At 39.2% G+C, this 13,326-nt stretch overlaps 1 protein-coding gene across 2 annotated transcripts in view; it reads left to right on the top strand.

Annotated features, from left to right (window-relative positions):
- The window catches only part of SULF1 (sulfatase 1), a 102,676-nt gene that overhangs the window by 70,497 nt on the left and 18,853 nt on the right, over window positions 1–13,326 (top strand). For both annotated transcript variants that reach the window (XM_065397997.1, XM_065397998.1), the window contains 8 exons: window positions 262–478; window positions 6,226–6,481; window positions 8,694–8,790; window positions 8,880–8,974; window positions 9,472–9,537; window positions 10,056–10,228; window positions 12,814–12,956; window positions 13,048–13,171. In XM_065397997.1, the coding sequence (XP_065254069.1) occupies window positions 262–478; window positions 6,226–6,481; window positions 8,694–8,790; window positions 8,880–8,974; window positions 9,472–9,537; window positions 10,056–10,228; window positions 12,814–12,956; window positions 13,048–13,171 (1,171 nt within the window). The remainder of the gene's footprint in view (window positions 1–261; window positions 479–6,225; window positions 6,482–8,693; window positions 8,791–8,879; window positions 8,975–9,471; window positions 9,538–10,055; window positions 10,229–12,813; window positions 12,957–13,047; window positions 13,172–13,326) is intronic.

Below are 13,326 nucleotides of genomic sequence, written 5' to 3'. Positions count from 1 at the left end.
AGATTCCCTTGATTTATATATCTTTTTTGGCTGGGTTGTATTTTTTTATGCAGATTTCCAGTGATTTCATTCAAGTTCATGTTTGCCTAGGACGAGAGAATGTGAGTGAACTTAATCCTTACAATGTTTTCCTCCTCAAATCTTCATTTATAGAATTGTTTAGCCTTCAAAGGCATTGCCCGTTATGTGCTACAAAAAGAATCCGAAATAGACAGAGCTTGGAATTGCATTGGGAAATCATCTTTATTTTTCCTCTCACAGAAGTGGCAGTGCATTGAGGATTCTTCTGGCAAGCTTCGAATTCACAAGTGTAAGGGATCCAGCGACATGTTCACCATCAGAAAGAGAACGCGAAGCATACACTCCCAGGGATACAGCAATAAAGACAAAGAATGCATCTGTGCAGATGCTGATTACCGAACCAGCAGGACCCAGAGAAAAAATCAAAGACAGTTCATGAGAAACCCCAGTGCCCAAAGTAGGTGATCTCAGAGCTCTAAGGTACTCAGGAAAGGGGCCATTGGGTTAATTGAGCGGTGTTTTACCAGCAAGGAGTTGTTTTTACCTGGATATATGATGAATGCACATGTAGTTCGCAGTCGGTACTTGAGTAATTACTGCTTAAAAAAAATATCAAAAGCTACCAGAAGCTGTTATCACAATAATCAATGTTATTTAGGCCAGTTTGTAGCAATGATGATGTTTTGGTGCCACCTATTGTATGGGTTGGAGATAAAACCTGCAGAGTAAATTACAGAATCTAGGTAATTATTACAGACATAGTAGCCTCAGCAAGCATTTTCTTTCATTACTAATATTCAGTTAACATGTTCGGATATTTGCAGTAAGCTTTTTTTTGTTTTTTGTTTTTTTGCGTCTCAAACATTAAAGCATTCTGATTGCTGTCAAAGTGAAAGCCTACTCAGCTGAAGTTTTCAAGTGCCAATAAAACAGCCTGCTTGTAACTTAATGAGTTAGAATCTAGTGCCCTCTAGTGGAGCGTGATGTAAAGGGAAACTGCCATCAAGTTTTAAAATACCAGTGCTTAATTTTCTGTGTTAAAGACAGAAAACATACCAACTTTAAAAAACAGGTGTAAATTAATATGAGAATATAGGAGTGACAATACTGGATCAGATCAATTGTCCATCTAGCCCCGTATCCTGTCTTCTAACAATGGCAAATGCCAGATGCTTCAAAGGACATGAACAGAACATGGCAATTACCAAGTGGTCCCTGTCATCCAGTCCTATCTGGCAGTCAGAGGCTTAGGAACACCTGGAGCATGGAGTTGCATCTCTGACCATCTTGGCTAATAGCCATTGATGAACCTATCCTCCATGGACTTACCTAATTCTTTTTTTAATTTAGTTATAGTTTTGGCCTTCACAACACCCCCGGCAACAAGTTCCACAGGGCAACTGTGTGTTGTGTGAAGTAGTACTTGCTTTTGTTTGTTTTGATCCTTCTGTCTATTAATTTCATTGGGAGACCACTGGTTCTTGGTGTTATATGAAGGAATAAATAACACTTTCTCCACACCATTCATGATTTTATAGACCTCTATCATATCCCCCCTTAGTCATCTCTTGTCTAAGCTGAATCATCCCCGTCTTTTTAATCTCTCCTCATAGGGAAGCTGTTCCATACCCTTAATAATATTTTGTTGCCCTTCTCTGTACCTTTTCCAATTCTAATGTATCTTTTTTTAAGATGGAGTGACCAGAAATGCTTGCAGTATTCCAGGTGTGGGTGTACCATGAATTGAGACAGTGGCATTATGATATTTACTGTCTTCTTATCTATCCCTTTCCTAATGGTTCCTAACATCCAAAAGCTTTTTGGACTGCTACTGCACATTGAGTGGATGTTTTCAGAGAACTATCCACAATGACTCCAAGATCTCTTTCTTGAGCGGTAACAATTAATTTAGAACCCATCATTTTGTATGTATAGTTGGGAATTATGTTTTCCAATGTGCATTATTTTACATTAATCAACACTGAATTTCATCGGTCATTTTGTTGCCCCGTCACCCAGTTTTGTGAGATCCCTTTGTAACTCTTCTCAATCAGCTTTGGATTTAACTACCGTATATACTTGTTCATAAGCCGAATATTTTTGGTAAAAAAGTGACGCATCAAAGAGTGGGGGTCGGCTTATAAAAGGGTCTACACCAAAATTTGATGATTTTAAACTCTATGGAATCATTGAATTGAATATCAAATACATTGTCGTTTTGTTTACCTGAAGCGTCTGCAAGCATGGAGCCCCTCAGCTCCCTGTGGCCGCGGTTCGCCGTTAATAATAATAATAATAATTAATGGAGATATCCCATCTCCTAGAACTGGAAGGGACCTTGAAAGGTCATCGAGTCCAGCCCCCTGCCTTCACTAGCAGGACCAAGTACTGATTTTTCCCCCAGATCCCTGGGTGGCTCCCTCAAGGATTGAAAAAGTGGCGCTCCACTTCCCGCAGCTCCCATTGGCTGGGAACAGCAAACCATGGACACTGGGAGCTGAGGGGCTCTGGGCCTGTGAACGCTCCAGGTAAACAAAACGTCCAGGCCCGCTAGCGGCTTACCCTAATAGGCCAGGAGCCAAAGTTTGCCAACCCCTGAAATATAGGGTCAGCTTATGAAAGGGTCATACAGTTTTTGCTATTTTTACCTATCCATCTTGGGGGGTCGGCTTATAAACGAACGGGCTAATGAACGAGTATATATGGTAATTTGAGTCATTTTGTATCATCTGCAAACTTTGCCACCTCACTGTTCACTCTTTTTTCCAGATCATTTATGAAAATGTTGAACACTGGTCCCAGTGCAGATCCCCAGGGGACACCGCTATTTCCTCTCTCTATTCTGAAAACCATTTGTTCCTACCCTTTGTTTCCTGTCTTTTAACAAGTTACTGATCCATGGGAGGACCTTCCTTATTATCCTATGAGTGCTTAGTTTGCTTAAGAGCCTTTGGTGAGGAACCTTGTCAAAAACTTTCTGAAAGTCCAAGTACACTATCTCCACTGGATCACCCTTGCCTCCATGTTTGTTGACCCCCTCATAGAGTTCTAATAAACTGGTGAGATATGATTTCCCTTTACAAAAGCCATGTAAAGGGCTTAACAAAAATATATATTCTGTTTCTTCCCTGAATCGGCATTTTCAATCAAATGCTTAAACTTCTCATGTTTGGTGTGTTTTCTGTTCTAACACTCTTGCCAAGAGCAGCTGGGTTCAGGTAGCCTGAGTCAAGTACAGACTGTATTCCACTGGGTCTAGACAGCATTGTGGGTTATGGAATTTACATGAAATTTCATGTAAGCATACAAAAATTTTACAAAAATTACAAGAGGCTGCTCGTATATATGATGTTGCAGAAAAATTATGATACTATATTGTATTATTTCAGGTATAGCCTGTGATGATATAATTAAAACCTGTAACATTCTTCAGAGGACAGAAGTTACGGTTGTGCATTCAGCCATAACTTAGGCATTTTCTGACTTCAGGGTCTCTAGTTGGTCAACCTAAGTGTTGCATTAACATAGTTTCTTGTGTTTAATAATGTTATACTCTAATGAACTCCATTAGAATTGACTCTTGCTGGCTAGAATCAGAATCATCTGTATGTCATAAGCAATCAGCTACTGGAGTGTCTCCTGGAAAGCTCTGTTTTTGGAGCAGTAAGATCCAAATTCTGTCCCCACTATCAAAGTAAAGTTACAACTGGCCATAGTGACAGCTGTGAAGCCCTAGATGGCCATGGATTTGTTACAATACAAATCCTTGACTTTCCAGGCTATCTCTATAGCAATCGTTGTTGCAGTCCTTTCCTGCAGCTTACAGGTTGTCTTCCTATTTATGAAAATTATTTTGCCTCATTTTTCACTTTATCCCCTCTTTTCTCACTAATAAACAAAGCTTGCAAGAGACTAGAAATGTGATTATTTCCAATTCAGACCTGAAGCTACCTCACATCTTCCCACAGAAAAACACCTGGGAGGGGCCAGGTCAGGGCAAAATCTCTCTGAGATCCAATTTGTGAAGTTTCCTTCAACCATCCTCTGTTGGGAGAACTTGGGGTGTAGGGAGTCAGAAGGGCACAGGTTTTGAAGTCAGTGCCGTTTCCAATTTCTGAGAACCAGGAGCCTTTCTATAGAGACAGACAAGTTAGGAGTTGTACTGCAGAGATTGCTTCTATTCTGCTGGTGCCCCTTCCATCAGGAGCTGTGCTGCCATTGGCCGCTCAGTAACAGCCATGAAGTGGACCTAGTGGAAGTATTGAGCTTTGAGCTTTATTGCCTCCCTGTATCTGTATGGAAATCTGTGAGCAGAGCAAGCTCTGGCACTACAGAAAGGAGCATTTCTTCATCCCCTGTCCCAACCTAACCTCTTTCTTCAAATCCCCTCTGAGTTCCATCCAAGCAGCATACAATCTGAAGGGCCTGGTGATCGTGGGGCACAGTGTAAGGGCAGCTCAGGCCCCAGTTTTTCAGACTACTTAGTAATAAGATTGGAATATTTTCCAAACTTTCCATATCAGTCATTTGATTAATAGAGAGCATGGGAGGAGTTTGTAGCCTTGCAAGGGTCTATTTCAGTACACCCTGCAAATCTTTGCCTATTCCTTCACTATAGACAATAGGTTTTTACATCAGAGAGACTTTGTAACTGGTTTTCTCTTCTGAAAGGTGTACGTCTTCACTGACTGAGTAGGACACTTTTTTAGAGCTGACAGCTGGTATCCACTGAAATAGTTTAGGAGGATTATGTCATTTGAAAGAAATGTTAAATGAGGCTCACTATCAATGCTTCCAAAAGATTCTTGCAGAGAGGTTCCGTGTAGTTGTCTCAGAGAAAGCTTGTGATATGATCTGCAGTATCTGTCACTCCATACCTTTTCAGAACTCTCCAGGAATCATTTCATCCTATGTTATACTACAAATTAACTCAGAACTTTTAATGACACCAGTCATTTTACATAGAGTGTTGCATATCAGACATGGATTTTGAGTGTTGAAATATTTTACCTATTCCATCTCATCCCATAACATACTAGCACTGGACTTTTAACATATGTATAATTAAATGCCATCAGAGTTTTGTTACAAAAGATGATGTCTCTTTCTCCCATTTCAAATGTTTTGTTGTCTACTGAGTAATAGCAGTGTGCTCAGCACTTTTGAAATTTACAGGAAAAATTTCCCCCATACCATTGATCTTACAAACTTACTCATGTATGAATTAATACATTGCTCAGTGTGGGTGTGGTTGGGTGGGTTTGGCGAGGCCGGTTGTGAAATGCAACATGGTGTGATGTAACATATAGGTTTTATCAACATGAGTTTGGGATAGCTACATTGCTCACAATTGGGAAAACAAGTGAGTTGTGGAGGTCATCCAAGGTCAGTCCAAATAAACTTTTATACCATTGTGTATTCCATTTTGTCTAACAGTAAAAAACTAACCAAACAAAAACACCTTAACAATGTTTGAGAAGGTATTTAACATGTTATTTGGGACTTTTTTTTAAATATCTCCATCTTTAAAGCCAGATGTCTTAGTTGCCATGAGTCCACCTGTACAGGACTTGCAGCAACCCATAAAAACTTCTGTATTTCTATACATTTCTATATTTAAAGTTGTGCCATTTCTAAGTCCGGATTCTCAGGCTCTTACAGGGGTAGAAATGAGTGCTGGATCCCCATGAGAGTGGGAAAATCTTGTCATTTCTAGCTGTGCAATGCAGCAAAATATCAGAGAGCCATGATATGCTTATACCTAGAAAAGCCATCTCAGCTACGTAACTGAATCTTGTCCTTTTAATGTCTAACTTTAAAAGGAAAAAGTGCCGCCATCTCTTAAAGAAGTGATTTTTGGACCCCTGCACCCTGATTCTCAGAAGTACTGAGCTCCCACAGTTCCCACTGATTTCAGTTGCAGATTTGGTTGCTCAACATGTCTGAAAATCAGGCCCTGGATGTATAAAGTTGAGTACATAAAAATTGTGGCACCCAAAATAAGAGGCCACTTCTTCAAATTTGGACCTTAATTTGCCAAAGATCATCAAGGAAGTCTTTGCAAAGCCAGAAATAGATCTGAGATCTCCAAGTTTGTGCCTTGTTACAAGTCCATCCTTCTTGCCCTTTGAAATTTGCTGCCTGTTTATGAAATCCATTTTTGTATATCTATAAGCATGAATATGTTTTCCTCTTCTGATGCAGAATATAAACCCCGATTTGTTCATACTCGCCAAACTCGGTCCTTGTCTGTGGAATTTGAAGGTGAAATATTTGACATAAACCTGGAGGAGGAGGAACTACAAGTGTCGCAGTCCAAAAGTATTAGTAAGCGTCATGACACTGAAAATGAGGAGGATTCAGAAGACAGTAATGATGGTGGTGATGGTGAAGAAGAAGAAATGATAGCTGATGGCACCAATGCTGTTGGCCAACCTGATTCTGTCAGAGTGACACACAAGTATGAATGCTTTATATCGTTTTTCTTAAAGTAAATTTTCTTCCACATTTTGCATTTTCTTCTTTATCCTTTTCTTTGTGCTTTTCAGAATTTTACAGTTTGTAATAACACAACACAATAATATAATAAAAGAATGATTTTATAATTTTGCCCTCTCCTACACAGGTCAAGCCAATGGGATGAGTTGTACCTCTGTAAGTGAGGGCAGAATTGGGCCTAGCGAGTCCAACTTTCCTGGCTGTTTGTATTAATGTACAGACTTGGCACCAGAGACTCAAATAAAGCAAATTAAACCTATGTACAACTGAGTAGAGATGGACAGCAAATAGTTTTCCCATCCTGCAAGAGTTTTAGCGATTTAAAAAAAATTCCCATCTCAAATCAGAACAAAAAGTGAAAATCTCAAAAAATTTTGCAAACCAATAATCCAAAAAAAAAAGGACCAGGTCAATCAAAGCATTTCATTTAGATAATTTCATAGTAGTTCATTTCAATTTTGACAATCTATATTTTTTAACCTTTTTAATATAAATTAACTAACATTTCCAAACCAGAAAACGAAACATTTTTTCAAAAGTTTTTCAAATCTGGAGATTCATCAGAACTGATTCTTCTCCACAAACAGTTTTGGGTTAAACAAATCAATACTTTCCAATGCAAGAATGTTTTATCAGAAAATTTCCAACCAGCTCTATAATTGACAATTCACTTGCAATGACAGGGGTTGGAATAGGAGACTCTGTACACCTTTTCGATCTCTAACTCCTATGGGTCTATGACTTTCCATTTTCTTCTGGAGCAGAGGCATAAGGGAGTCAAATTGAAGCAGGGCAGGTGAAGGGTTTGTCCATAGAGTCTCAGAAATGCACAGTTATGGAAGTTGTCTGAGAACGTCAGTAAGGGAAACTTTGGGAAAACAGTATGCAGATGTTTATCTCTCAGTCTAGTCTCAGTAAAAGAGACAAGGTGGGGGAGGTGAAATCTTTTATTGGACCAACTTTTGTTGGTGAGAGGGAAAAGCTTTCGACCTAAGCAGAGCTCTTCTTCAGGTCACCTGAAAAAGAGCTCTGTGTAGCTCAAAAGCTTGTCTCTCTCACCAATGGAAGTTGATCCAGAAAAAGATATTACCTCACCCACCTTCTCTCTCTAACATCCTGGGACCAATACAGTTACACAGCAACACTGGATATTCTCAGTTAAGTCAGTCTTGGCCTTCTCACTGTTGTTTTCTCTTGCTAGAACCGTTATCCTGAATAGCTGTCTTTAATCCATTTATTTTGTTCATAGTTACAGATACTTTAGCGCGCAACTGTTCACATTATTTACCACTTGAACTTTCTTTGTCACACAGCAAATTGATGAGTCATTACTCATTGCTTTGGACAATCATGTCCCATTCTTACCAATTGTGTGCTCATAGATGGGGATTCATGGTAGTGTGCCAAGATCATGAGAAAAAACCTACCTCTCTGCAGCTGGTGGATGTACAAGCAATGGCAATTCTGGTTAAAGGGAGATTAAGAATTTGATGGAGTTTTATACTTTGGTTTTGTTTCTGATTGGACTGAGAATCCCCAACATGTTAATGTTATTGCATCTTAACATAGCAGGCACGGAGCCCATGCCAAGGAGGAGTTTTCTCCATGTTAGAGAGAAAACAAATGGAGGCAATGATTTGGGACTACTAAACCAACACAGATTCCTGGCTGCCATTGTTGAGTCTAAATCAGGGGCAGCCAAATCACGGCACCCGAGCCACATGCGACTCTTTTACAGTTAAAGTCCACTCACGGACACCCCCCAAGCACCCCTCCCATTCCCCACCTACCAGACGGGGGGTGGGGGAGCTAGGGGTTTCTGCGTATCAGGGAGGGGGGGGTCTAGGGACTTCAGCCCCATGGGAGGCGCCTGACGGTGATCGGGGCTTTAGCCCCTAGCCCCACTACCCTGACACTGGGGAGAAGCTCCAAGGTGCACCCAGCTCTTAAACTTCCGAAGACTATAGTCTGCTGCTCGGAGGGTCAGTAAGTTTGGCCACCACTGGTCTATTTTATTACTTACCAGAGGGCGGAGTACAACTGGAAAACTTTATGGGGAGGAGAGGACAGGAAGAGACGTTGGAAGAAGGGGAAGAGGCGGATGTGCACAAGGAAAGTTATTGATCTCTCGCCACTGTTCTGTTAAATGGTTCCCAATATATTTGCATCTATAGGTGTTTTATTCTTCCAAATGACACCATTCACTGTGAGAGGGAACTATACCAATCATCCAGAGCCTGGAAGGACCACAAGGCCTACATTGATAAGGAGGTTAGAGGGATTTCAAAATCTATTCTTAATAAAGGTTCTAAACTCTGATGTCATCACAGTGTAACTCTGCATATAAATGTGCTTTGCAGATTGAAGCTCTCCAAGATAAAATTAAGAATTTAAGGGAAGTGAGAGGACACCTAAAAAGAAGAAAACCTGATGAATGTGATTGTAGCAAACAGAGGTAAGAAAAATTTACCTGCAGCTCTGTTTTCCTCACTGATTTACTTTATGAACTCATGAGCTTTTATACAGTGGGAGAGATTTAACATTGGCTACTGTAAGCTTAATATCCAGAAATGGATTCAAGCTGCAGAGTTTGGATCCAGAGCCTAAATTCCTCAAAATTTGGATCCAGGATTTTGCTTTAACCCATTCTACAGGTAGGAGCCATCATGAATGAATTAAGATCCAGATCTGTATTTTAGCATTAGGTGTGTTTGGATTCTGGTTATATATTTTGACCCATCTCTATTAATAATTTTGATATAGTATGTGCTCATACAAGTCATTTCTGCTAGTGAAATAAAACAGACTGTACATTCAACTAAAACAATAATAGTATCTATTTTAAGTGCAGAACATAAAACAGATGGTGTACTTCTATTTTGCTTTGACTGTAGAAAATGAATTAAGTTTTATCCAGTCACGAAAAACTGATGTTTTTAATATTATCTGTAGCTATTACAACAAAGAGAAAGGGGTGAAGGCCCGAGAGAAACTGAAGAGCCACCTTCATCCATTCAAGTAAGTGTCGTTTTTCCCTTTGCTATCAGCTGGGCACTTGTTTTATTTTGCTTTTTAGTAACTGTGAAATATCAGTGATGAGCCACAGTCCAAAATGGCTGTTGTCTGGTGGGTACCAGAAGGTGACAACTTTTGACTAGCTGCCCAACTTGAACCCTCAGAAGCTCAGGATGGGCACTGGGAAATTAAAAACAATGGCACAAATCCCAGTGAAATGAATCATCCTGGGGACTGACTGACTTGATGACCTTTAGTTGGGTCCTGTTACCTTTACTTCCTGTACTTGATACAGCATCTATCTGATTTACTTGTGATGAGTGCATCTTCTCACAATGTTAAGAGATAGAGGGGGGAGAGAGAGAGAGAGAAAAAGACCACCCTTAATTAGGCTCCCGCTCTGGTACATAGTTTCAAGCATTCAGCCTTTTAAAAACTCAAACAAATATAATTGGTAAAGCCCTTATCAAACAAATAGAAATTAGTCTATGTGAACTACAAATTGCTTCCCCTCTGAACAGAGAAGCAGCACAGGAGGTGGACAGCAAACTTCAGCTATTCAAAGAGAACCGCAGGAGAAAGAAGGAGAGAAAGGGAAAGAGGCGCCAGAAGAAAGGAGAGGAATGCAGCCTTCCTGGACTTACGTGCTTTACCCATGATAATAACCACTGGCAGACAGCACCGTTCTGGAACTGTGAGTATTCCTTATCTCCACATGCAGACTTCAATGAGGTTCATCCTCCTGTCTCATGTGATAATTTCCAGATAGGACAGTCAACGAGGGTATTATTTTGGAAAGCAGACACTTATCTTCCTGACACAAAATGCACACAAAGAAGTAATTGCCGTGTAAAGAAATTAATGAAGAGCTGCACTTGTAGTTATTATTTATTTATACTGCAATATAAATACCTAGAGGCCTCAATTAAGATAGTAGAAACACAAAACACAAAAAAGACATGTTCCTGTGCTTATTTATTACCATCTAATTTGGTTTTGTTCCTCTTCTTGTAGCTCAAGATGTCTAAATATTTCAGAGGACTTCTAATTATGCTGTTTTATGATCCTGAAAAGAGAAAAAAAAGTTCCATTATTTCCTGTCTATATTCACATTTATTTTCCCACCTACCCATATAATACTGCTTGTTAAATTCGGGTAAATGACTTCTTCACTTTGTTAAAGCGAAGTAGAGTGAGGATGAATACAGTGGCTCAGATTTTGCTGTCATTTACAGCCATGCAACCCTGAATAGGAGTTACATGGGGAGTCTATCAGGACAGAATTTAATCAGCTGAATTTAGTGTTAAGTTTATTGAGAACATAATTATCAGACTCAATGAGACAAAACCATAAAATCTGGTATCATGTCTCTATGAATAAAGGGAGACCCAAAAACTATCATAATCTTCACATTAGTTAATGTTATGCCAAAATTTGGCAGGAGGAAGGAGGATTTTCCCCCCGGCCCTTAGGGATCATCTCCTGACTTGAAGCGAAAGAATTTATTGATAGTCCATGTAATTTTTATCTAGGCTAGTACTATATCAAACATTACATTTAAGGTATCTACAGGACTTCCATTATAAACCATTGTTTTCAGTTGTGTGTAACTGTGAAAAACTCTGCTTTGGGGCTGAAAGTTTCAAGGTTTGATCACAGAACAAAGGGGATTGTTTATTTGTTTGTTTTTTATTGAAAGTTTAATCAAAATCCATTCATTCTTTTCCACAATTTTTAGGTGTTTTTGCACATGTGTAACTTAGGAATAGCTGTTCTATAGAAGCTGAAAATTGTCAGGTGGCTAGATCTCACTGAGACCTAGGGACAGATACTCAGCTGGTAGAAATTGTCAGAGTTCCATTGACAGCTGAAGTTCCGCCCTTAGTCTTCAGACCAGTTTGCTAAAGACAAATATTGCAAACTGTGGAAATATAAAAATTGGGGTTTACATTTGTAGTGATATTTTGCACATTTGTAATACAAAACTGAGAGTTTTGATGGGGTAGGAATTTAGCATAAATTGAGTAAGGACTTTTGGTTTTAACCCAAAGTAATTGATGTTTTTCTAATCTTTTCCTCAGAGACAAAAACAAACAAAATCAAACAAACAAAAAAAGCAGGGAAACTGAATACAAAAGTTAGTTAATGCTAATTTTAAGGTTTCGATTTTAAACACTCTGAAATCAGGAAAAGATAAACATTAAGAGTATCATTGTAACCTAAAATCAGACATTGCACATATATAATATTTTAGGTTAGTAGTTATGCTGTTAAATATAATACGATTTAACCCTCTCATTCTGGTACACCATCATATTTGTGTGCTGGTTCCACTCACCTCAGAGGGCTGTGTGTCAGTGATGCTGAAAACCTTTTGATGGCCCATACCAGTGTCCTCCTTGGGGTTTCCTCGATGGTGCGCATCACCTCCATTACTGCTCCTCCAGGGCTTCATTCTTCCTACTAGTGCCACTTCACTCCTGCTTGCTAGTCCTGCCTCTTTCCTTTCTGCCCTCCAGCTCTGTTACTCTGCTCCTCTTGCTTCATAGTGGCCCCCAGCAACTCTTCCAAATCCCTTCCTCCAATGCCACACTGCAACATCCCCTGCCAGCTTCTATGTACAATCCAAACCCATCTTCACATTTCCATTTCCTCCTCTTCGGTCTCCATAATGTACCTCCTTCTCTCCTGCCTGCCACATTACCTCTCCCTCTCATCATGTATACTCCCTAACAAATGGAGCTCAAGCCACAGCACTGACAACATACAGACAGCTCTCACTAGCTTCTAGAGGAGTGCACCCTGTGGATGGAATTTTCTGTGAAACTTGTATCCTATATGTTCAATGAGGTTAAGGTTACTTATAGAACATTGGTGCAAATTTTACCCTGACTTATATACTAAGCAACTCCATTGAATCTCAATCTGCATGAGCAACTGAGGACAAGAACTTTTTTTTTTTAAAGGCTTACAGCCTATTCACCCCAGAGAAGTCAGATTTACATCATGTGTCAGTCGGGGCAGAATTTTGCCTGTTATCCAAAGGATTTCATGTCTCCTGTTATTTAAAACGCAGATGTGTTTTCATATATGTTTTTGTATTTAAATAATTTAGGAAATATTTGTGTTTCTGAATAGAATTTAATGGTTTAATTTTAAAACTAAAGAACTTTTCAGAAAAATAAAGTAAAATGATTAAAATCAATAAAAGTTTTACTAACAGAAAAGCAATGTTTATTATTTTATATCTAAAGCTAATCATTTTCTCCCAATTACAGTGGGGTCTTTCTGTGCTTGCACAAGTTCAAACAACAACACCTACTGGTGTTTGCGAACAATTAATGAGACACACAATTTTCTCTTCTGTGAGTTTGCAACCGGATTCTTGGAATATTTTGATATGAACACTGATCCCTATCAGGTAAACCCATTTCTGTTACAAACTCTTCAGCACTAATATTTTGTATGTTTGCACTCTTGTTAACAAATATTTCTTTTTTTCTGATGCCCAGCTGACAAATACAGTACACACAGTGGAAAGAGGCATTTTGAATCAATTACATATACAGCTAATGGAATTGAGAAGTTGTCAAGGTTACAAGCAGTGCAATCCACGACCTAAGGGACTTGAAACAGGTAAAAAAAGAAAAAATCTGAAACAAAGCACTATTCATGTATGTTTTTATTAGGGAGTCTTTTGTTTTCTTAATTACTAAGTGGATCAATTACATCTCTCTCTTTCTCTCTCTCTCTCTGAAAACCTTGCAGTTAATTGTGCATACAGCATTATT

The sequence above is a fragment of the Emys orbicularis genome, chromosome 2 (assembly GCF_028017835.1).
Source record: "Emys orbicularis isolate rEmyOrb1 chromosome 2, rEmyOrb1.hap1, whole genome shotgun sequence".
NCBI classification, from domain to species: domain Eukaryota; kingdom Metazoa; phylum Chordata; order Testudines; family Emydidae; genus Emys; species Emys orbicularis.
The sequence above is the reverse complement of the archived record's forward strand: the minus strand, read 5'-3'. Positions and strand labels throughout refer to the sequence as shown.